This window comes from Miniopterus natalensis, chromosome 7 (assembly GCF_054644295.1).
Source record: "Miniopterus natalensis isolate mMinNat1 chromosome 7, mMinNat1.hap1, whole genome shotgun sequence".
NCBI classification, from domain to species: domain Eukaryota; kingdom Metazoa; phylum Chordata; class Mammalia; order Chiroptera; family Miniopteridae; genus Miniopterus; species Miniopterus natalensis.
The window spans coordinates 60,067,304-60,093,987 of NC_142087.1; the positions used below are offsets into that span (position 1 = coordinate 60,067,304).

At 40.2% G+C, this 26,684-nt stretch overlaps 1 protein-coding gene across 1 annotated transcript in view; it reads right to left on the reverse strand.

The window, feature by feature from the left end:
* PSTPIP2 (proline-serine-threonine phosphatase interacting protein 2) overlaps positions 1-26,684 on the reverse strand; it is a 68,389-nt gene that overhangs the window by 26,706 nt on the left and 14,999 nt on the right. The window contains exons 2-3 of the mRNA XM_087819073.1: positions 8,466-8,566; positions 830-907 (exon numbers count right to left, since the gene is read on the reverse strand). Coding sequence (XP_087675199.1) covers positions 830-907; positions 8,466-8,566 — 179 coding nt within the window. The remainder of the gene's footprint in view (positions 1-829; positions 908-8,465; positions 8,567-26,684) is intronic.

Genomic DNA, 26,684 nt, shown 5'->3' on the forward strand with positions numbered 1-26,684 from the left:
AGCAAGAGAAGAGGGAGGACAATATCTCGTCTACCCCCATTCAGACCTCTGAGAGGACACAGACCTCTATGCAGCTGTCTATAGCACAGCCAAAGCAGTGTGCAGGCCAGTATGTAATGCGATTAGGTCTGCAGAGGCCTTGCCAAGTTCTGCCTGAACTGCTCCTCCCAGCCCCACCCCCCGCAATGTGCTTGCTTTGGAGAAGGAATCTAAGTAAATTTCCATATGCGTAGGACCAGCCATAAATTTGTGAGGTCCACTGCAAAATGAAAATGTGGGACCCCTTGTTTATAAATTATTAGGAATTTCAAAATGGTGATAGCAAAGGGAAGTAAGCCAATTACGAAGCCTTTCTAAGTATAGATTCCTCTATGACTTGACTGCCATGAAGCCAGGAATGATGGGAGAATAAATAATTGTAGTGCAGAAATCTCACACTGATCGTGAGAACTATACATGATGCAAAAGCAGTCTCTTGTAGCTATCACAAACTATGTGTGTATATATAGGTGTGTGTGTATAGGCTCTCCATCAGATTTCTAGTATAAAATTATATATAATGTAAAATCACTCATGAAAAAGTATACATAGAAAAGGACTTCAAGGAAAACTTGGAAAATATTAATAATGGGTTGCAGTTTCATAGTCCATTTTAACCTTCTTTCTATTTTTCCATATTTTTCACAACTAGAAATAAGAGGGGGGAAAAAACAATTAAAAATTGTTTTCATCCAAGACTTTACCCTACTGGCCAGCTTCGTCTGCTGAAGTGATGGGGCTCCTGGCAGGATAAACCAACTTCGGAACCAGAAAGAAATGTGACACTTACTTGATCTCAGACTGCCCACATGGTTTCTTCCTGGAGAGGTTGAGCAGATCTTTGCCATATTTCTCTTCAATTGATGCCCTGAGGGGAACAGAAAAAAGGGTGATAAGTCCTTCTCAGGGCTGACTCTTAGTTAAGACACAGGACACTCCCCTACTGCACCTTTGAGAGTAGCTCAGATATAATACCATTCTCTAAAATACAAAACTCCTTCTACATAACAGAGAAAAGGCCATTATAAAAAGACCAGTGGCCTTTATCTCTAAGGTGGTCTTCTCCAGCTAAAAGGTCCTGGCATGAACATTACAGCAAAACCAAGCATGGCCTCTGACCAGTACAAGCTAGTACATTACAGATGAAAATGCCAAAACTATGATCCAAAGAGATTATGTATATATAAATATATATATATTTGGAGGTATTTAGTGGAGTAAGAGATATTTCCAACAAATGCACGCCTGAGACCCATTTTTCCTCCTCCTAATAGTACCCTTTCATCTTCCTATAGAGTTCCTCATTTATAGTCAATTCAAATACACACCTAATTATACTAAAGAGGGGAATTTCAGAATATAAACTCTGCGATCAGCATGTCTCACAAAAACAACTGGTCATTATTTGGTGTGGCATGAGTCTGTTAAAGCACCAAACATACCCCTTTCTCCCCCCTTTTCCCTCTCCCCATTGCCCTTTGCCACCATCTCCATGTTGTAACCAAGACCCCCAGTGGATGCTTGAAACCACGGAGAGTACCAAACCCTATACATACTGCTTGTTTTCTATACATACATACCTTTTCATTTAAAGGAAGCACTTTACGGCTTCTCTTTAGCATATCTGAATTGCCAGCATCACTACTTTTGTGCTTTGGGGCCATTATTAAGTAAAATAAGAGTTACTTGAACACAAGCACTGTGATACCAAGATAGTCAATCTGATAACCAAGATGACCACTAAGCAGCTAACAGGCAGGAAGTACATACAGTGTGGATATTCTGGACAAAGGGATGATTCACATCACAGGCAGGACAGAGCGGGACAGTGCAAGGCTTCTTCACTCTACTCAGAAGAGCTTGCAATTTAAAACACATAAATTGTTTATTTCTGGAATTTCCCATTTAAAATTTTCAGACTGCAGTTGACTGTGGGTAACTGAAACCGCAGAAAGCAAAAGCTCAGATAAGGGGGAACTATTGCATCTATATAAAAATTTATCACACTCTACAGAGAACATTTAATATTTTTACACATAAGACGATGCTAAGGCCATTTTCTTTTCTTTCTTTTTTCTTGTTTTTTTGTTGTTGCTGTTGTTAATCCTCACCTGAGGATATTTTTACCATTGATTTTCTAGAGAGAGTGGAAGGGAGAGGGAGAGACAGAGAGAAACATCAATGTGAGAGAGACACATCGATTAGTTGCCTCCTGCATGTGCCCTGACTAGGGCTGGGAATCGAGCCTGCAACCAAGGTACGTGCCCTTGACTGGGAATCGAACCCAGGACCCTTCAGTTCATAGGCTGATGCTCTAAAGACTAGGCCAAACCGGCCAGGGCACTAAGGCCATTTTCATTAAAAAAGTATATATAGCCTGGCTGACGTGGCTCAGCAGGTGAGCATCGACCTATGATCCAGGAGATCTCGGTTCAATGCCCGGTCGGGGCACATGCCCAGGTTTGGGGCTCGATCTCTGGTAGGGGGTGTGCAGGAGGAAGCCAATCAATGATCCTCTCATCATTGATGTTTCTCTCTCTCTCTCCCTTCCTCTCTCTGAAATCAATAAAGATTTCTTAAAAAAAAAAAAGTATATATGTGTGTATGTTTAAAATATGCACATATTTTATACTTTCAGAATTATAGACATTAAGAATTCTCAATAATCTTTTGTAGTTTCCAGGAAGAGAAATTATGAAATTGCTTTTTTTTACATTAAGGCACCGAGAATCTGAACACACCACAGGCAGCATCTGACCCCCATAGAAAGTCCTAGAGCCTGGTAAGAACTGCATTCCAGCAAGAACAATGGTGTGCTCTTTGGAGAAAGAAGAAACTTTATTAAGGTGAAATGACAGCCTCATCTTCACTGTATCAGCGGAACAAACATAAGATTGAGAGGATATCCCCCCAGCAAATGGGAAGCAATGGAGTCCAGGGGCCTGTAGCCAATAAAGGAATCACTAGCACTTTGCAAAAATCACCCTGAAATAGGTAAGCCTTTACCTAGGTCACCCTCCTACCATCTATGCGAATTTTCTCTGTCATCTGTTCATTAATTTGTCATTTACTAAATACCCACTATGAGCCAGGCATCCTATTAGGAAAACATAGAGATGACTGAAATATGAGACCTGTCTGGAGGAGCTCATAATCTGGCAGGGGGAGAGATATAAACCAATACTTTAGTTTTCTACCATGTAATGAGGGCCATAATGAAAATATACAAAACAGTAGAGGAAACAGAGGAGTGAACAGTACTCCTCTAAGCACTTAGCTGCTTACACTTTCTTCACAAAGCCCTCCTTGAAAACTCCAGTTCATTTTTATCCCTCCCCCAGGCAAATTCCTAGACCAGGAAAAATCCATGTGCCCTTTCCCCTTCAATGACCTATAGCAAATACTGTCAGATCTGGCCTTTTTCATCAGGCCTGAAAGCAGCCTCAGGATGATCCTCGGCTCAGTGCTCCAGGCCCCAAAGTTAGAGTGGATGTGTGAGATGAAATCCTTTAGCTATAAAACCTAACACTTAGACATCTTGCTCAATTTTACTGTACATGCCAATCATAGCACCTTGACCAAATTATAAATTCTTTGAGGAGAATCATGTTGTTAAATCCAGAGGGGATCTTACAGAGCATCAACTACAACCCCTTCAATTTACAGAGGAGGAAACTGACACAAAGAAAGATCTAGGCCCTTGATTAATATCACCACTGGCTGCCAGGAAGCCAGGATTAAAAGATCTGGGTGTCTGGGCTTCATCCCAGTACTCTACTTTCCTTGTAGGTCTCAGTTTCCAGCCCATTCTATTGGGTACATGTTATGAATTGAATTGTATTGAATCCCACCCTCCCCACCCCACCTCCCCCCACACAAAATGTTGAAGTCCTAACCCCCAGTATCTCAGAATATAACTTCATTTGAAAATTGGGTCATTGCAGACGTAATCAGTTGAGTTTACCCTGGGTAAGGTGAACCCTTAATTCAATATGACTGGTGTCCATATAAGAAGATGATATGAAGACACAGGAGAAAAATGCCACATGAGGACAGAAGAAGAGATTGGAGTTAGCAGCTGCAAACCGAGGAACACCAAGGACTGCCAGCAACACTAGCAACTAAGAAAAAGACATGGAACAGATTCTCTCCTCGAGCCTTCGTGAGAGCACGATCCTGCAGACATCCTGATTTTAGACTTCTGGCCTCCAGAACTATAAGAAAGTAAATTTCCAGTTTTTGGCAATTTGTTACAGCAGCCCTAGAAACTTATACAGTACGTTATGGCTTGGCTATAACTTGACCACCAGGTACTAATGTCTAAGGGAATCTGTCGTTGCCACCCTGGCAACCTGTCATTCTTAAGCCCATCCTGAGAGATAGTGAGGATCCAAGAGTAAGAGCTGTAACCAGGGCAGGTTGACCTCTCCCTAGAAAGGAACCCTGGGATGTACAGGAGCTCATGGGAAGAGCAGAGTCCCGAGGCACTGGGGCTGGGGATTCCCCCAGCCCATAGGTACAGCAGCTAACCTACAAGTGGTGCACAATTCCACACATAAAGGAACTCCACAAACACGCTTCCTTCCTCCCTAGCCTCAGGGTTGGGTTGCAATACACGATGCAGAGCACTGACCTGGCCACCAAGTTCCTGGAGAAACCCTCTTTCAGAAAATGTACCCAGACATCATAGGAGACCATTAAGTAAAGTGGAAAAGTCATTAGACATGAGGTTAAAAGACGCCCTGGCTCCACCACTTGCTGCTTTTGTAATCTTGGGCAGGTCATTTAAACCCCCATTAAGCCTCAGATTCCTCAACTGTAAAGTGGAGTTGATGATGCATACCCTACCTTCTAAGATTAATATAACAGAACTAGTAATGGGGACCATTTACCCACCACTTATTGTGTATCAGGTGCTGTACTAGGCATACTGAAGTTGTTAACAGCACAGATTCCAGGGGCCAACTTTCCGAGGTTTAAAACCAGATCTTTCCCTTATTATGTAGCTAACCTTAGGCAAGTTATATAACATCTCTGAACCTGTTTTTTCAGTTGTAAAAGAAGGATGATAAAACTTGCCACACAGGGTTATTGTGAGAATTAAATGACCTAATATATGCAAAATACATGGAAGCTGGCTTGTACCAAGTACATCTTCAATAAATGACAGCTATTACTATAATCTCATTTAGCCACCCCTCCTCTCTGCAGTATGACTATCGTCAATTTTCTATTTCTTATTTCCTACTCACATCAGGAGCTCAGTATGTAATGTCTGGTCCCACTGGTCTCTAGAAGGCAGAGAATTGGTGGGTTTGGGCTACCAGTGATAAGATAGGTTCATTTTAACCGGTAACCAGTAGAAGACCTGAGATTGGAGTGCTATGTAGAATGCTTCCTTTAAAGAAAAAAAAAAAAGAAGAGGGAAATTTGACCTGGATTTTAAGGATGGGGAGAATTTACTCAAGCACAGAGGAGAAAGGAGGGTATTCCAGGTATCCAGGTGGGAAATAATGGAGTAAAGATGCAGAGACAGAGACATCCAAAGCATGCTCACTAATAAACCTGTCTGACTGGAATAGAGAGAGTGGTGTAATGAGTGAGAATGTATGAAACAGGAAACGCAGATAGAGAAGGTCTTTGCATGAGGAACAAGCCCATCCTCCCAGAAAGTCACCTGCCCTTCTGCCCAGAGTTGGTGAATCATAAACATAGGGTCTGTGTTAAGTTGCATAGGCCCAGGGATCAGCCATACAGATGCAGTTAAGTCAGCATTCCTGCCCGCTCCAGAGCAAGATCTGACACAACACCTTGCATTTAGGTGATTGTTCTGTCTGTCCCCAAATGAGTGTAAACAGATTGACTGCATTCCATCTGGGTATAACTAAGGTTGAGCTCCCAGAAATTCCAGAGAGGTCCATGGCAGGACTGTGACACGTCAGCAGGAGGGGTGGGGTGTCTCAAAACTAGGATAAAGGACATAGTTAGCCACATATCATAAAAATTTTATAAACATATGTGTATCACACTTGATGAAATCAAAATAATAAATAATATTATTTGTGATATTATAATATGACAGGCTGCTGTTATCTTTGTCCCTGTGTGTATGTTTTGCTTCTGGCCCATATGAATATGCCAGGGTTCCGCACGAAATTTAAGACAGCTCACTAAAATAATGCTCAAGACCCAAGGAGGATGTTTCAGCAACATCAAACTATGGCCCCAACTCAGCAGACCAAGTCCCAAGTTCCACAAGCACCTGGTACCTACCATGGCAAGGGGATAATTTATGTGAAGAGGACTGCACTTGCATTATCATCCTGAAAAGGGCAGAGGCCAGATGCATACACTCTCCTCAGTGACAGCAGCCTCCTTCTCGCAAGCACGCCACCAGAAAAGGGTGCCCAAAGACCAGGCAGGCACGTGCTCAGGGGTTTCAAGTCCCCACACTCAGGGCATACATACATATATGACACTCTGACCTGATGGCAGCAGATTCTTCCTCAAAGCCAGGGCACATGGGACTGGTTTCTTTTGCTATGAAACTCCTGGAGAAAAATAGCCGTATACTAGAAATACACTATGAATACTAATCATTTTAATTTGCATATATTTTTCCCTCTTTCCCATATATTTTTGTGAAGCATTTGAAAAGTGAGATCTTAGCTTTTGGGTTCTATTTGGACTTATGTTTTTCCAACTGTAGGTCACGACCCATTAGGAAACCTTAAATCAATTCAGTGGGTTATGACTAGCATAAAATCATAGGGTTGTAATGTTTTCTTACATTTTTGTTTTCTGCATGTGTGTGCCAGGTGGCAGTGTAACATGTATTTCTTACTGAGGGTTACATTTTTTAAAATGTGGACAGCACTGATTTACACCACCATCCCATTGTGTCCGGGTACCATTGAATGGTCCAGCCTGGGCAGCAGAAGCTTCAGCCATTAGCCAACACCTCCTTCATGGATGTGTCACAGGGCTATTTCATTCGCAGGAGAAAATGTATAAAAGCCCTAACCAGAAGAGGAACACAAAAGCAAGGGGTGTTCTGCAGTCTCTATTTCCTGCATAGTTGTGGGACTCTCGATTGCTTGCTACCTTGTCAGCTCTGTTGAAGGAGGAAGCCCACCTCCAGCGCCTATCAAGAGAAAGGAAGGCTGTAACTTGGTATCCCCACTGTCAACCAGCTTGTGTAGAAGAGGGAGGCTGATCCCTCAAAGGACAAGGCACAATGACCAGCTCCATAGAGCCTGTCAGTGGACAGACCTCGCTCTGTCCACTCTCCTGAGATGCACAGTGGGGCAGTGGTCCAGGTTCAGCTCTCTCTGAGCCTTTGAATCAGTTCAAGGCGAGAAGCCTCACCACCTGAGTGCGCCTACCAGTGTGAGCTCGGTGATGCCTAATGTTCTCTTGATTAGAAAATGAAAAGACTTGATCGAAGACTCTTTGATGTCTGTATCTCCAAGTTATGACTCTCTGACTCACTGCCTGACAAACAGAACTTGTTAATTAGTTTGGGGCCTAGCAATGACCTGGATCTTAGGCCAAAAATCCCCCTAAAGAACTCCATCCAGAATCACAATGGAGTATTCCAGATGAGCAAGAGTTACATAAAACTAACTCACTCCACTAAGTATAGAATTTTTATTTTTTAAAATCTTATCCATGAAAAAAAGAAAAGAAGCCCTGGCCCAGTAACTCAGCTGGTTAGAGTATCATCCTAATATGCCAAGATTTCGGGTTCGATCCCAGTCAGGGCACATATAAGAATCAACCAATAAATGCATAAATAAGTGGAACAACAAATCGATGTTTCTCGCTCTCTTAAACCAATATACAAAAATTTTAATTAAAAAAAAGAAAAGGAAAGAAAATCCTCTAACACAAGCCAGTCTCCTCCACCGCCACCAAACCCTGCTGCCATCTGGTGTACAATGACCTGTCCCCACACCTTCGTCACTGCTCCCTGACCCCCAGTGGTCTCTGAACCAGGCTCTGCCCCCTGCTCACCACATGGATCATGCTCATTCTCATCTCCCAGCTTGCTGTTCCCCCACAGCTATCTGGATGCCTCTCCACCTATCAAATCCACCTCACCCTCGAAGGCCACCTCAAGGATCTCCTCCTCCATGAAGTTCCCAAGCCCCCCTTTTTTGACCAGTCCTCCATAGTCCCCCTCTCCACTGAGTCCTCTCAGTGTCATGAGTTATCACACAACCTAGTGGTTTATTACATTTTGTTTGCTGTTTGATTCATACATCTTCTCTCTCCAACTGGTTTCTAAGATCTTTAGGACAGGGATACCATTGACATCAGAGGGTCTTGTGAACCGTTAAACAACCAGGAAACAGTGAATCGTTCCTTGTTTACATAGAAGCATCTTTCCTCCCCTCCCTCTTCAGAGAGAAAACAGCATGTACCTCTCTTTTAAAAAGTCTTCGAACTCTTTGCAGTTCTTGCGGCCGTTGTTCAGATGTTGGATGATGCTGTCGTAGCCAACGGTGCTGAGGATGTCTGGACTCTGGTGAAAAAGGAACAACACGGTGTCAGACCAGGAACAGCACAGGCAGAAGCCCCGAGGCCTGAAGAGATGGGGGAAGCCCACAATGGGAAGTTCCTGAAACGCGTTACCTCCAAGACATATTTGAACAAAACAAACAAAATAGAAGAAGTAAGAACGCATGTAGCTGTGGAAGAGTTTTTGAAATTATGAAACTGAAGGACCACAAAACAGGAAGGAAGTGACAGAGGACTGAGAGGAACATGGATGAAGGAGCTGGTGGGGCTCTGGACCCCCATCCATGTCCTAAAGCAGGCCCAGGGCAGGGAAGCAGGAGAGCCTGACCCTAATGTCCCTTTTTATAGCCAATAAGCCCTGCTGAGGGTCAAGGGTATTGCTGCAAAGGGCGAGCAGCCCTGAGCCCGAAACCAGGCCCCAAGAGTGAGAGAAAAGGTCCGGCTTCCCATTGGGCAGCATGGAGGGGAGCCGGCAGCCAGCATGCTCCACATGGCCACTGGCCCCAGTTTGGGAGAAATAAATTTTCTTTTACTTTAAAATGAGCAGTTTCTTTCTCTTTTATTTTACTAGTGCTCTGAGATTGGAAGAAACTGCCTAATACTTGCAAAAGCATTAATCCTAGATGCAGTATATTTTAAAACTCAAAGTTCCCTCAGCTCCCCAAACCAACAAAATCCAGGACTCCAAGAAATATCCACTAAAGTGTCCCCTACTAAGTAAGGTTTGCTTCTTGGTTTCTACCCCCAAATGCTTACAATAGGTTGCCTGATGAGACTTCAGTCCCTCGGGAAGGTTGGTTAGTCTGTCCCTCGGTGTGTCTGGAGAGCTTTGAGCTTCCCCACCCCCAGCCCAGCCAAGGCAGACCATTCCTTCCCAGCTCCCAGTCAGCTGAGAGAGATGTGACTCTGCCTGGGGTGGGGGTGCGGGACACCTGAAGACACCTCTCTGTCTAGCCCAGGACTAGGATAACAGCAGAATTCCTCTCTTCCATTTGCTGCCACTTGGCATGGCTGAGCAGATGGGTCCCAAAGAGACACAGCAGGACCAAAGTCTGAGGCTGATTTCAACGTGGCATTCGGAAACTAAACTGGCCATAGCTCCCACTGCATTAACAAATGGATTATTACAAGTATAAGAAATTTTACAGTCATATAGATAAATCTAAGTTAGAAATACACTTAATTCTATGGGTGCTGGCTGTTGTTCAAGCATAGATTTAGGCCTTGGGAAGCCTAAAAAATGGCCTCCGCCAAAGCTTCATTTCTCTACCCGCCCACTCCACATACCCTCTCTTCTGTTTCAACCAGGTAAGCTTTTGACTGCCCCCTGAAATGCAGTGCTCAGTGGCAACACCAAGACGATGCTTACATTATCCTCTCCTGAATCCAAATCCAGCCCCTCCACTTCCAAGTTTTCTGGAAGCCTTCAGAGTAGCCCAGTGGTCCCTCCTCTGGGCTCTCAGAGCACCCTGTTTCTGAATTTGCTGTTCGGTGTCCCCCACGTGAGTAGCCTTGCTGTCCCAGCTCCACTACAAGTGCCTGTGGCTTCTTCGACATCCTGGACCACTCCTGCCCACACACATATCCCCAAAATCCGGCTTATCTACAGTAAAATCCTGTAGGATGAAAATGCCTGTTGTGTTCCCAGCCAGGTGCATTAGACAAAAACAATGAAAACAAAGACTCCTGAGTGAATGACTAGGTACAAAGGGTCAAAGCAATGTTGGTTTTAGACAGAAGTGCTTTACTCTTCCCAGAGAAAGATAGTCGGGTCGCTGTTTTATGCTACTCGCTTGGAAAACGTGGTTTCCCTGTTTTAAATTAAGGGTGTGTAGGCTCTTCAAGCTAGACAGGGAGGGTGGAGCTAGACCAGGGTTTCCTACAAACAAATCAAACTACCAGGCCTTCGGGCAGCCAGCCTTAAAAAAAACCCAGAATTGCTGCTTCAGAGGACTGACTGGGTTACAGAGGCAAGCAGGAAAGGAAATCCCCAAGAGAAAACAAAGAGTGCCTAGGGCCAAATTCAAAGCTGTGGAGGATTTGACCTGGAAACTCCTTCCTATATTACTCAGAGAGCATGGGCCAAGTAGGAAAGAATACCGCATGAGCACCAAGATAGCATCACAGATCTGCCATCAGAAGTGAGTGAGCCAAACACAAAACCCCAGTATCCTCGACTTGGTCATCAGGGCCCTCTACACATTATATTTTACTTCTCTTTTCCAGCTTTCCCCTCACTGGTCTCTTTCTTGTTTTCCAAGCAGACCGTGTACATTTCTACCTTAGGACCTTTTCACATGCTCTTCCCACAGTAGGAATGGCGTCTCCTTCTCTTCACTTAAATCCAACCTCTGCTTCAGAGGCAGTTCAAACTCCATTTCCTCTCTGAAGTCTTCCTCAAATAATTCCTCCCTATAGTCTCCTCTCCTTTTTCTGAATGCCTTGAGTGTTTAATGCCTAGTCATTTCATTCAGCTCTTACTATATATTATTATTCACATCTTCCAAAAAATTCGTTAACTTCTTAAAGAATAGCGGAATTATACCTAACCTCTATCACCCACAGTAGCTTCCACCTCACTGGTGCTTGAGCAATGTCTATGAATTGTATATCAACTACAGATAAGGAACTAAAGAGCTTACCAAGCCAGCAGAAGATAGGGTTCTTGCAGTCAGGGAGCCTATTGTTCACTTAGGGATTCAGGAAAAGACATGTACATAAAACAAACGTATATGCACAAGAAAAACCAGAGACTAAAAGAGTATAATAAGACTATGTAGAGAAAACATACAATGAGTGAGAGAGAAAAGCAAGAATGGGCTGGGTCTTCAGAAAATAGGAGAAATAAGATGGTTAGGATTCACACAAAAAAATAATGACCTAAGCTTCCACTTTATGGAACTAGAAAAAGAACAAAATAAATCTGTAGTAAGGAGAAGGAAGGAAGTAAAAAATAGAGGAACATAATAAAATAAAAACAGATGCACGATAGAGAATATAAATGAAACCAAAAGTTAGTCCTTTGAAAAGTTTAATAAAATCCATAAATCCTTATCAGGTTGATCAGAAATCAAGAGAGAAAAAACACACAAATTATCAACGTCCTCAATCTGACAAAGGGCATCTACAAGAAACTTACAGTTAACAGCCTACTTAATGACATAGGACTGAACATTTTCCTTCTAATAAAGAGAAAATACTGACGAGTGTCAGAGTGATGGAGGAGGGCGGGTGGGTGGAGGGAGAGAGAGTAACCAAAGAATTTATATGCATATATGCACAACCCAAGGACACGGACAATAGTGGGGAGAGGGACTGGGGAGAGGGATGGGATGGGGTGGAACGGGTCACTGGGGAGAAAAAGGGACATCTGTAATATTTTAAACAAAAATAAAATTTTTTTAAAAAGAGAGAAAATAAAGCAAGAAAAAGAAATAAAGGGCACATATTTATTAGAAAGGAAAGAGTAAAACTGCCTTTATTTACAGTCAGTATGATTGTGTACACAGAAAATCCTAGGGAATTTGACAAAAAAATTACTAGAACTAATAAATAATATAACAAGGTTGCAGGATACAAGGTCCATATACAAAAATCAACTGTATTTCTACATACCAGCGAGGAGGAGAGGGAATTAAACATCATTTACAATAGCATAAGAGATATAAAATATTCAGAAATAAATACTTAGAAGACTACACATGAAAATGATAAAACATTGCTTAAAGAAATGAAAGAGAACCTCAACAAAGGTAGGTGTATACCATGATTGTGGATTGAAAGAGTAAATATTATTAAAATGTCAGTTTTCTCCAGATGGATCTATAAATTCAACACTATCCCATCAAAATTCCCAAAGTCTTTTCTGTAGAAATTTGCAAGTTAGCCCGGCTGGGCGTGGCTCAGCGGTTGAGCGTCGACCTGGGATCCAGGTGATTGGGGTTCGATTCCCGGTCTGGGCACATGCCCGGGTTGCGGGCTCGATCAATGACTCTCTCATCATTGATGTTTCTATCTCTCTCTCTCCCTCTCCTTTCCTCTCTCTGAAATCAATAAAGATATATTAAAAAAAAAAAAAAAAAAGAAAGAAATTTGCAAGTTAGCCTAAAATTTATGTAGAATTAAAAAGAACTTAGAAGAGGCAAAACAATTTTTTTTTTTTTTTTAAGAACAAAGCTGGAGAATTCAAACCATCTGACTTCAAAACGTTCTATGAAGTTACAATAATCAAAACAGTATGGTACTGATCTGAGGACAGACCAGTTGAACAGAACGGAATCCAGAAACAGACTCACTCCCTTATCAATTGACTTTCAACAAAGATGCCAAAGCTATTCAATGAGGAAATGACAGTCTGTTCAGCAAATGGCCCTGAGACAACTCTGCAAACTTTTGGGAGAAGAGAGCCTCTACTCATTCCTCACACTGTACGTAAAATTAATTTGAGATGGCTCAAAGACTCAAATATAAAACACATATAAAACTAAAATATAAGGTTTTCAGAAGAAACCAATAGGAAAACACCATTGATAACTGGAGATATTTCTTAGAGAGGACACGAAAATATGAACTCCAACAGAAAAGACTGAAAAATTGGACTTTATAAAAATTAAAAGCCTCTGATCATCAGAGAAATTATTAAGAAAATTAAAGGACAAGCCACAGGCCAAGAGAAAATATTCACAATACATGTCAGTCAAAAGACTTATATCCAGAATATTTAAATAATACAACAAAATAATAGCAAAAATACATTATAAGCAACCCAATAAAAACTGGGCATAACACTTGAACTTCATAAATACTTCATAGAAAGATACTTCATAAAAGATATTCCTTTGGCCAAAAGTTCATGAAAAGTTGCTCAATATCACAAGGAAATTCAAATTAGAGTCACAATGATATCTACTTCATGCCTAGTAGAACAGCTAAATTAAAAAGTAAACATTGAACATAGGCAAGGAGGTTGAACTATCAGAACTCTCATGCATTGTTTGTGGGAGTGTCAAAATAGTGCAATCATTTTTGGAAGATGGCAATTTCTCAAAAAGCTAAACATACATGTACCCTAGGACCCAAAGTTCTACTTATAAGCATTTACCTAGTGAAATGAGAACATATGCCCAGGAAAAAGTCTTATACAAGAGTGTTCACAGGAGTTTTATTCACAATAGCCAAAAACTGGAAACAATCCAAATGCCTAACAATTTATGAATGATACACAATTTGTGGTTTATTTATACAATGGAATACTACTCAGCAATAAAAAGGAAAGAACTACTGACATGAAATAACATGAACGAATCACAAAAACATTACACTGGGAAAGATTCCAGACATAAAAAGTATTTACTGTATGATTCCATTTATATGAAATTGCAGGACAGGCAAGCAGTTTTAGAACTTATTTCTATGGAAAAAGAAATAAGAACACTTATTGCCAAAGCCAGGAAGGGTGTACTGGGAAGGGCAATTTGGGAACTTCCTGGAATACAGAAATGCATACACCCTTATGACCCACATTCCTATTAAGATCTTTCTATAGAGGTGTGGATCGTACAGGTGTATGCAGTTTTCAAAACTCATTGATCTGTGTATTTCATCTTATATAAATTAGACCTCAAAAAAATTAAAAGGCAAAAAAAAGTTGATTAGGATTCAGAGGAATAATGGGAGGAAGGCTGTTACTGGAAGGAAGAGAAGCTAAGCCTCGTGAATGGACCTGGTCTTGGAGTCCTGAGTGAGGCAGGAGATGAAAAAGAAGGGGTGAGCAGATCCAAGCACCCAGCAAAGCCCCAATACCCAGAATGTAAGGTTAAAAATGCTCAAGTTGTAAAGAGGTAAAGAGCATTCAAGTTTTTTGTTTGTTTGTTTTGTTTTTTAATATATCTTTATTGATTTCAGAGAGGAAAGGAGATGGAGAGAGAGATGGAAACATCAATGATGAGAGTCATTGATTGGTTGCAGCCCACAACCCAGGCATATGCCCTGACCGGGAATCGAACCCCAGTCACCTGGATCCTAGGTCAACGCTCAACCGCTGAGCCACGCCCGGCCAGGCAGCATTCAAGTTTTAATCAAGGGATTTGTACTTTAACCATAAAGTCACTCAGGTTTTTTAGGACAAAAAATTTAGCAGATACAGCAGTGAGCACATCTGCGCCACACCCAGCAGATGTGTGAGCCAGGCAATAATAAAAGCAGCCTTGTGAGCACGCCAGCGGGCCGTCCAAAGCAGGTGGGGTGTGGGGTCAGAGAAGGAGGAAGTCTATGTGGGATGCTCACCAACTCTAATGCTTAAGGCTGGTTTCACTCATGCTTTCAAATCACATGGACCGCTCCTTCATGCCCAGCCCTGAACCCTGAATCCCTTGCTGCAGAGGCTTCTGAAAACTTGTTTCCAGGCTCCTCTTTCATGTAGCCTCTGGGCAGAAGGTAGAGGCAAAGGGGAAGCAAAGAGCACCAGCAAAGCCTGCATCAGAATTGCAAGTGCTGCCTCGGAGCATCCCCGCATCTGGTTCTGTGCTGCATCTCAGGGCCACCCCACCGAGATGTCTGTTACACACAGTTTTTCCAGATGTGGGCTCCAAGAACCAGAATCAGTGTGGTAAACATGCAGACCCTCTAGATCTCACCCCAGACCTGCTGATTCTGAACCTGGGGTGGGGAAATGTCCACTTTTTACACTCCCTCCAAGTGACTGTAATGCCATTTGAGAAATGCTGCCACAGAAATTACAAAACACAAAAGAGCAATCGTGGTTCCTGCCTAGAGAAGGAGCTGGCTACAAGAAGAAAGCAGGGTACGTGCACACGAACTACGGGACACAGCAGAATGGAGCCGTGAGAGAATGATTGTGAGGAAAGGGCAAGGGAGAAGAGAATACAGAAGACCCTCCATGGTTTGCATTTCTTTGTAAAACCTCCAAGTCTGAGTAAAAAAAAATGCGAATTGGCACTGATGCCTCTTGGAAGCACAGAGCCCCACGAGAGTGGAGAGGAGGCCCTGACTCTGCATTTCATACAAAGGCTGCATTTGTTTGACCCCTGGGCATATGATGCATAAGTGTGTTGCATTTTGCATTAAAGGACCACAGCATGTTCCAAAAGCACAGTAAAACAGGAGTGATTTCCAGACTTTACAGCAGGAGAAAATAAGACACTAGGAAGAGAAATTCTCCTTATCACTGTCTCCAACCACAATGAAAGAACTTAAAGCCCAACCAACAATACTATCCAAATCTTTGTTATTTATTAAACGCTATATGGCAACAATAGACTTGGGATAAAGACTGAGGACGTCAACTTGCCTCCCCTAAGCTCTTAACCTTGATCTTTTTTTCCTACTCACTTTCCTACTTCTTTCACCCAAAGAGGTAAAACCAAATGGGTCAAACTCCCCTTATCAGCAAATATGGATTAATTATTGTTAATTGATACTAACAATTAGGTCTAATATACATTGAACACTTGCTGTATTCCAAACAGCACACCAAGCATTTCACATGGAATATCTTGTTTAATTCTTATAACAATCCTATTCATATAGGCATTGTTATTACCTTTACTTTATAGGACAGGAAACTGAGGATCAAAATCTGTATTCCGAGACAGGCTTACGCCTGTATTCTTAAATTACTAAACCGCACAGCTTCTCTCACTGGAAGACAAGGACCACATCTAACATTTTGTTGGTCCATTTCCCTGAAATTCAAGATGGGACACACCTAGGCTTTAAACCTCAGACTAGGGTTTGAGTCCCAATTCTGCCACACCCGAGCTACGTGACTTTGAGCTAATAGCTCAATCTCTCTTAGTGTTAATTTACTGGACTGTAAAATAGGGATCACTGGAAAGATCGAATGAGATCCTTGCTTTGAAGTGGTCAAATGCTTCACAAACTAAAGGGATTAAGGAAGACAATTGAATTTTTCAAGACCAGGCCACATAAGCAAAAAACCCCTACGTGTTTGGACCATGTAAATGTCTTCATTGAAGGTAGTGAAATAAATGGAGCCTGTTAGCTATTCAAAAATAAGTATGGTGTGACCGGCTGTGGCTCAGAGGTTGAGCATCGACCTAGGATCCAGAAGATCACAGTTCAATTCCTGGTCAGGGCACATGCCCAGGTTGCGGGCTCGAACCCCAGTCAGGGGTGTGCAGAAGGCAGCTGATCAATGAATGACTCTCTCATCATTGACGTTTCTATCTCTCTCTCCCTCTCCCTTCCTCTCTTTGAAATCAATAAAGATATTTTTTTTTAAAAAAAAGAATTCAAAAATAAGTATGTTGTCATCTGAGGAAGCAGCTGGAAATGTGTCAGAAATACCTCAGCAAGGGATATGGAAACTGCCAGCAGTGTTTGCAAACATGTTTACTTAAACCTGAGGTCAAACTCACTACAATGGTTGTGGATCAGGAAGGCAAGAATGAAACGCCACCCTGGGTCCCACTCCAGCCTTGCTCTACAAGCCCACAGGTGGCCCCTCACTTCCTACAGCCCTCACTTGGACACCCTGTCTAACCGGGATCCACACTTGACATTTGCACATGTCTAAATGTCCCTCCCGTTGAGCCAGCAGGTCAACTAAAGAGGCAACTCTACTCGAATGAAAATATAAGAGAAAGTAACCATGCAATGCAAAAACCCCACGTAGGAAAAACAATGAGTAGAAAGATGTGCATCAAAATGTTGAAAACGATTCTCTTCTTGGCACGTTTCTGTTTTCTAACTGTTCTATAATATATACTTTTATAAAGTGAGGTCTTTCCCTCTATCTCCATCCCTTAATGATGGCAAATTGAAGTCTCTCTTTTCTCTCTCATCTGTTCCCAGGAGCCACTAAAATAACAAATGATCCATCGCAGCAACAGAAAATAGGGAAGGGCCCAATGAGGAAGCGGCAGATTTGCAGAAATCACTGTGATAGAAAAAGCACGTGGGGCTAGATGGACAGAGGTGGGAAGCCAGTATTCCAACCCACATAAAACGGAGAAGAAATTCCACAAGCTTTCTCAACAAAGCCCTGGAAAACCCCAAGTTCAAATCAGCAGGGATTGAAACTGAAGCGGTCATGCCGGATCAAGAGGGTGTCTGTGGGACACGGGGAACCCAGCCAGTGCCCTGCCCCACTCCAAGTGGAAACAGAGCAGCTGATTCTCACATTTGTGCCAAAGCCACAGCTGGTAAGGATTCCACCCTGCAGCAGGCTCCTAGCAAGGACATGAAGACCAGAACTGTCCCAGGGCACCACCAAAGCTTTCACAGTAACAAATGAAAGAAAAATAAAAGGCTTCTACACAGTTCTAAAGACCTGTAAATTCCCTTCACTTCCAGGGTAACATCTTTCCCACTTTCTCACTCCAGACAGAGGCAAAAATATCAGAAATTGTCATTATTTCTAGATGATACAAGTATCTATTTAGGAAACCAGAGATATCAAGTGAAAATCTAGAAACTAAATAATTTTTAAAAGCAATAGCTTTCTTATATGTCAAAAATAACCATTAAAAAATGTAATTTAAAATATAAAATCCTATTCACAGTGTCAACAGAATCTATAAAATACCTAGTAATAAGCCTTTTTGAAAGAAAAGTACAAAACATTACCAAAAAATACAAAGATATATTCTAGTCCAAGATGGAAAAATCCAATGTTGAAAAGATTCCATTGTCCCCAAATAAATCTATGAAGCTAAAATAATTTCAATCAAAATCCTAATATGTTTTTTTTTAATTTAAGTTCATTCTCAAGCCCACCTAGAAAAGTAGAGCAATAGAAATAACCATAAAATGTTAAAAGATAAATGAGGACTTACCCTACCATATAAAAACAGGATAAAGTAGCCAAAAATTTGTAAAGTATGCTACTGACATTGATAATTGATAATCAAGTAAATAAAATACAAACAACATTCCAGAAATGGCTTTATGTACACATGGAAATTTAATATATAATAAAGGGAGAATTTGAAACCAGAAATGTTATTGTGACAATGACTCCATTTTGCCAAAAACTAAATATAGAGCACTTTCTAACATCATACTCTAAAATACCTCTGAGGAATTAAACTTCTAAACATGGAAGTCATAAACATGTAAGAAGAGATATAGCCTGGTCCGTGTGGCTCAGTGGTTGAGCATCGACTCATGTACCAAGAGGCCCCCAGTTTGATTCCTGGTCAGGGCACATGCCCAGGTTGCAGGCTCGATCCCCGGCGCGGGGCATGCAGGAGGCAGCTGATCGATGTTGATGCATCGATGTTTCTATCTCTCCTCCCTTCCTCTCTCTCTAAAATCAATAAAAACATATTTTTTAAAAAAAGAGATATAGAATGTATATATATATTTTTAATCGAGGTAAGAGATTTTTTTAAGTACGACTCCAAACTTAGAAGATGTGAAAGAAAGACAGATTAGCCTATTCTGAAAATGTAGTTTACCAAAATTAACCCCATTTGAGATAGAAAGCTTAAATAGGCCAATGTCCGTAAAGGAAACAGAGGAAGTAATCAGGAGCAGAAAAAAAGGAGAAAAAAACAGAGCTGGATGTTTTCACAGGAGAATGGAATTCTACCAAAACTTTAGGGGAAAAAACAGTATTCTTAAGGTCCATAAATTTATTGGAAATGAAAGAGACCGATATCACTTAAGAATATTAATCAAAAAGTACTACATAAAATCTTAGCAAAAAAAATCTAATACCACATTAAGAAGAGAATAAACTGTGACTAAGTGTAATTTATTCCAGGAATGCAAAGTTGGCTCAACATTAGGAAATTTATTAACCTGATAAACCATTTTAATAAATCTAAGAAGAAAAATCATGACTTCCTCTGTAAATGCCTTTGTGGTAGACTGAATAATGAACCACAAAGATATCCAGGTCTTAACTCCTGGACTTCATAAACTTTATCTTATAAAGGAAAGAGTCTTTGCAGATATGAATAAGGTAAGGATTTTGAAATGGGAAGATTACACTGGGTTATCAAGGTGAGTCCTAAATGCAATCACAAATGTTCTTATAAGATGGAAGCACAGGGAGATTTGACAGAGAAGAATAAAAGACTTGTGACCACAGAGGCAAAACCGGAGTGATGTGGCCACAAGCCAAGAAATGCCAGAAGCCGCCAGAGGCTAGAAAAGACAAAGAATAGATTCTTCCCTAGAGTCTCCAGGAGGAGCACAGCCCTGCTGACACCATGATTTTGTTCTTGTGATACCGATTTTGAACTTTTGGCCTCCAGAACTGTAGAGACTAAATTTCTTTTGTTTTTAAGCCACCAACTTTGTGGTAATTTGTTATGGCAGCCACAGGAAAGTAATGCAAGGCCAGAAAAGCCTTTGGCAGTATTCAGCACTCATTCCAGATTTTAAAAGAAACTCAAGAAAATAGGAATTGTTGGTACTTTCTTAAATTGATTAATATATAAATGCTTTATGCCTGAGGCCAGTGTCTTACATAAAGGAAAAACAATAGGGGAATTTGCAGTAGGGTGGGGAACAAGGCAAGAATGCCCTTACCTCCACTACTTTACGCTGGAGGTATTAACCAATGCAATTTGAGATGATAAATTGATTAGAAGCATAAGAGTTGTGAAAGAAATAAAACTATCTCTGCAGATGATGTAACACAAACGAAAAAATATCCTTTGTTCTTGTCTAGGATGACTCAAAGTCATTAAAATGTCAGTTCTTAGTTGATTTATAAATGTAATGCTATCCTGATAAAAATATCAAATTATTTCTTATGTAGCTAAATAAAGTTCAGATGGAAAACATAAAAATGTAAAAAGGGCTAGGAAAATAATGAGAAAGCAAAGTTATAAGGGAAAGGCAGCCCTAACAAACATATAAAAAACATTTTTAAAAATATTTTTACTGATTTTTTTTTTTTTAGAGAGAGAGGAAGGGAGAGGGAGAGAGAAACATCAATGTGAGAGCAAAATATAGATCACTGGCCCCAACCTGGTCATTTGCCTTGACCGGGAATCGAATCAGCAACCTTTGAGTGCACGGGACAAAGCCCAACCAACTGAGCCACACCGGCCAGGGCAGTCCTACCAGACATTTAAACATATTATAAATCCTCCATAATTAAAACAGTGTGGCACTGGTGCAGAAATAATCAGACCAGTGGAGTAGAATATAAAATCCAGATATAAACCCAAGTAAACATGAAAATCTAACATATACTAAAGGCATCATCTCACACCACTGGGCAAAAATGAACTTTTTCATACATGGTGCTGGAACAAGTGTTAGCCATTCAGAAAATGATACAAATAGATCTGAACCCCACACCATACACAAGAATAAATTCAAAATGGATCAGAGATCCAAATGTAAAAACATAAAATCATACATGTACTGAAATTAAACATCAAAAAAAAGCTCTCTATGACTTAAAATCCAAATATGATAAAGAAAAAGAGTCATAAATTTGACCACTTAAAAATAAAAAAATTTTCATAGCAAAAATAATAATAAACACATAAAAAGATAACTGACAAAGTAAGAACAAACACTTGCAGCAAAATCACAGCTAAAGGGCTCATATCCCTAATATTTAAAAAATTCTTTAAATTGATGGGAAAGGACCCCCCCCCCCAAAAATGGACAAGAGGTGTGAACAGATGATTTACCGTGTATGTCTGTTCCTTAAATATAAAAAAAAGATATGCAACTTCGCTCATAAAAAAAGAAAAAAAGGGAAATGAAAACTTAATTGAGATGCTATTTCTCACCCATTGGAATGGCAAATTTAATAAGTATGACAACACATTCTGCTGACAAGACTGTGGAAAGCAGGTGCTCTCCTATATTGCTGGTGAGAATGAAAACTGGTGCAAACTTTAGGAGAGGGAATCCAAAAGTCACATATCTGTTTACCTTTTGATCCAGCTGTCTCACCTCTAGGAATTTACCCTGAAGAATTATACACCGCCAACAAAACCAAAATACATCTGCACAGGTTATTCACTGTAGTGCTATTTGTAACTGCAAAAATTTGGACCTAACCTAAATGATCATACATTAAGAGAGTGGCTGATAATCTATGGCACGCCCACACAATGGAGTTCTGTGCACCTATAAAAAAGGAATGAGTACTATCTCTAAGAACTGATCTGGACTAATTTCCAGTCTATATTTTACAGTGGAAAAAAAAGGGGGGGCAAAAGAGTAACAGCAGTGTGGCCATGAAATCTGGAAATACAGGCAAATATATACATAATAAATGATTCATTGCTACTACATTACAAAATATGTTCAATGACCTCATAGATGTTCAGCGTGTTACCCTCGATGAGCAATGCTTGGTAGAGTACATTCTGCAAAACAGCTACGAATGTGGCTCATGAATGCGGCATTCCTATCAACCCCCTGCACCTGCATCTTTGAAGCATTGCTCCAAGTGACTCATGTTTCTCATTTTCATTGAATAATCTTTGTCACTAGCATGCCCCAGAAGTAATCAAGTAATCGGTTCTAAAATATAAAATAATATGCATGTTTTCAGACTTTGTAGTCATTCTGTGTGGTATACTACCTTTGATATGAGAAAGAAGAGAAAATATATTTACCGGCTCACTTGTGCAAAAAGACATACAGGAAGAATAAAGCAGAAAGTAAAGAAATCAGTCACTAATGAGGGGGAGGTGAGATCAGAGTGAACACAACAGGGAGTGGAATTGGGATAGAAGGAATGGGGGAAGGTGATGCTTCTCTAACTTTTGAAATGATGTTAATATTTTACAGAATGGAAAATACTAGAAACAAATATGCAAAGATGGAGGGAACCTCTAACATGGAATACAAATAAAAATAAATGAACCTAATCTCATTTCAAATTTAAAAAATAATTCATTGAAGGAGAAAGGAGAGAGAGCTTACATGATATTTTGACTACATACTCTCTGCCAAGACAGAAAGCAGTACACATGCTAAACTCTAGCTTGTTTTCCACAATGGTATGGGTTAGCTATTCTGAAACTACTTTCTCTGTATCTTAGGACTGAGTAAATGAATACATATTGGATAAAGGGCTCATATCCCTAATATTTAAAAAATTGATGGAAAAGGGCCCCCCCCCAAATGGACAAGAGATACCAACAGATAGTTTACTATGTATGTGTCGGTTCCTAAGGTTTCCCTTAGAAAAGGGAGCAGTGGCGTGCTAGAGCTGGGTCACTCCTAAGTGACAACCAACGGTGCACGTCTCCCTAACTCCTCTTCAGTGATGTCATGCTGGTTTGAAACTGGCCATGGAGAGAATTTTTACACCATGGAAATTGGCCAATGCTGCAAATTATAATTTTAAAACCACTGGAGAGCTAGTTGTTAAACATTTACCAGCACATCACTGGAAGGGACTGGGAAATATAACAAGTGAGGGGAGATTAGAATGACTCTGTGGTGTTGGAATGGAATTAGGCACACATCTATTTCCTCACTCTGTCAGTTGAGAAGGCAGGGCCTAGAACAATGACATCCAAGTGGCAATCACCACAGCTAAAGCACAAATATTGGTTTCTAAATACAATTCTCTACTGAAGGAACCAGGGTGCTTTGGAGAAATGGCAGATTCCAGGACTGGAGCAGAGAAATTATCTATTAAGCCTACAACATCTTGTGCCAGAAAACCGGGAGTGCTCAAAGAATGATGGGAATATATCAGAAAGACACAGGATCTGGACATAAGATCCAGTTACAGAGACTCCCCACTGTCCAAATCTAGGACAATTTGAGCATCAATATAAAAAATGATGGTAACATATTATAATCCATTAAATAAAATATGAATCCTACTAAGGGTGGGGTTGGGGGGAGCTCTTCTTTACAGCAGAATGCCAACTTAATTATGTAGATGGAATTAGAAAATCACTATACAAAGACTTGTACACAAATGTTCATAGCAGTTTTACTTGTAATAACCAAAAACTGGGAACTGCTTTATTTGTAATAGCCAAAAAAATGTCCATCAGCAGGTCAGTGAATGAACAAACTATGATATGTCCATAAAGTGGAATATTATTCAGTAATAAAAAAAACTATTAATACACACAAGATGGATGAATCTCAAAATACTTATGATAAATGAAAGAAGCCAGGAAAAAAAACAGTAAGTACTTCCTATGCTTCAATTATATAAATTTTAGAAAATGCAGCTAATCTATTGTGACAGAAAGAACATCACTGGTTGCCTAGGGAGAGGATGATGGGGTAAGAGGGATTTCCAAGGGGCAGGAGGAAACTTTGGGGGAGATGACCACGTTCACTACCTTAATTGTGGTGACGGTTTCATAGGTGGTATACACATGTCAAAATCTATTAAACTGTACACTTTAAACTTGGGCAGTTTATTAGATGTCAATTATTCTTCATTAAAGTTGTTAAAAACTTTTAATTACCATTTAGCAACCATCTTAGTAATAATTGATCCAGGCAAGAATCATCAATAGATGTTAAAACTAATGGATGAAGGTTTGAGGAAAGGGGTATGTTTACATAGCTTCAAAGTATCTTCCAGTAAACTACTTATTAAATACAAAGAGGAAAGCATTAATTTTAGAGTGAAAACACCTAGAAACACCACTGTGGTGTTTTCTAACACCTAAGTGTTAGGAAAGTGTGAAGTGCTAGGTGTTTTCTAACACTTAACACTGTGGCCTAAAGTGAAAAATGGCCCCTAAATATGCCCTCCACCTGTTCCCCAGAACCTGTGAATTATGTCTCCTACTTGACAAAAAGAATTCTACAGATTTTGTGATGGGGAGATTATCCTGGATTATCCAGGTAAAAACCAGTGTGATCGCAGGGTTGCTTATAAGAGGGAGACAGGAGAGTCAGAGTAGGAAATGTGATGGACAGGTGCAGAGGTGGGGGGGAGGAAGGGAGGGGGAGGGGGGAAGAAGGAGGGGGAGGGGGAGAGAGGGAGGGGGGAGAGGGAGGGGGAGGGGAAGAGAAGAGAGAGACTTGGAGATGTTATGCTGCTGACTTGAAAATGGAGGAAGGGGCCAGAAGCCAATGAATGGCAACAGCCTCTAGAAGCCGGAAATGGCAAGAAAAGAGTTTCTCTTCCAGAGCCTTGATTTTAGCCAAGAGACTTCTGACCTCCAGAACTGTAAGATAATAAATTTGTGTTATTTAAAGTCACTAAACTTGTGGTCATTGGTCACAGCAGCAACAGGAAACTAGCACAACCACCTTAACCAAAGGATCGAAGTTACCACTAGGACAGGACAAATAAACATCATGTTGCCCCCTGATATGGAGAAAAACACAGCATCACTTCTGTGAAATTCCTGCCCAAAATGCACAGCCTGAGGCTAATCATAAGGAAACAAGCAAGCTCAAATTAATGGCATTCTACAAAATAACTGTCCTGTGTTCTTCAGAAATGTCAGAATCATAAACACAGTGAAAGACTAAGGAACTCTTTCAGATGAAAGGAGACTGAAGAGACTTGACAACTAAATGCAACCCAGAATCCTGGATCACAGATGCTTTCTTCTCTTACTATAAAGGAGATTATTGAAGAGATTTAAGTAGAGTCTACATTCTATCTAATAGTTTTGTAGTATGTAATTATGTAAGAAAATATCCTTATATTTAGGAAATGTACAATGAACTATTTGAGATAAAGGGAAATCATGCCTGCAACTTTACTTTTAAATGGTTCACTAAAATAAATGTGTATATAATATTTAAAGTGTATACATATATATCAGATATATTATGTTTCTAGATATACAGATATCTATAAAGACATCTACCTCCTAATCCCCAGAACCTGAGGATATTTTTGCCAACATGACAAAAAAGGACTTTACAAGTGTGATAGTGAAATCGTGAAGAACATGTGAAGATAGAAGATGTAAAGTTAGGGATCTTGAGACACAGACAGAGAGAAAACATTAACATTTGAGGAATCTAAGCGAAGAGTATATAGGAATTCTCTATGCACTATTTTGCAACTTTTCTGTTAATCTAAAATTGATAAGAAGAATTAACATAGTTAAAATGTCCATACTACCCAAAGCAATCTACAGATTCAACACAATTCCTATCAAAATACCAATGGCAGAGCACATCTGTCATACTTTCAACAATAAAGATAAATTTAAAAAAAAAAAAAGATATCAATGGCATATTTCACAGAACTAGAACAAATATTCCGAAAATTTGTATAGAACCACAAAAGACCCCAAATACCCACAGCAATCTTGAGAAAGAAGAACAAAATTGAAGGATACCTGATATCAAAATACATTATAAGGCCATACTAATTAAAGCAGCATGGTACTAACATAAAAACAGAGACACAAATCAAGGAAACAGAATAGAGGGCCCAGAAATAAACCCACACCTATATGATTAATTAATATTTGACAAAGAGGGCAAGAACATATGATGAAGTAAAGATAGTCTATTCAATAAATGGTGTTTGGAAAACTGAACAGATATGTGCAAAAAAAAAAATGAAACTAGACCACCTTCTTATACCATACACAAGAATAAACTCAAAATTGATTAAAGACTTAAATGTTAAAACTCAAGACCATAAAATCCTAGAAGAAAATATAGGCAGTAAAACCTCAGACATTTCTTGTAGCAATATTTTTTCTGATATATTTCCTTGGGAAAGGGGGACAAAAGAAAAAATAAAGAAACAGGACTACATCAAACTAAAAAGGTTTTGCACAGCAAAGGGAACCATCAACAAAATGGAAAGACAACCCACTGAATGAAGGACATTTTAGCCAATGATACACCTGACAAGGAGTTAATATCCAAAATTTATAAAGAACTCCTACAACTCAACAGCAACGAAAAAAAAAATCCAATTAAAAAATGGGCAAAGGACCTGAATAGACACTTCTCCAAAGAGACATATGGATGGCCAAGAGACATATGAAAAGATGTTCAACTTCAGTAATCATCAGAGAGATGCAAATTAAAACCACAATAAGATATCACTTCACACCTGTCAGAATGGCTCCATCAACAAATGACAAGTGCTGGCCAGGGTGTGGAGAAATGGGAATCCTTGTGCAGAGTTGGTGGGAATGCAGGCTGGTGCAGCTGCTATGGGAAGCAGTATGGAGATTCCTCAAAAAATT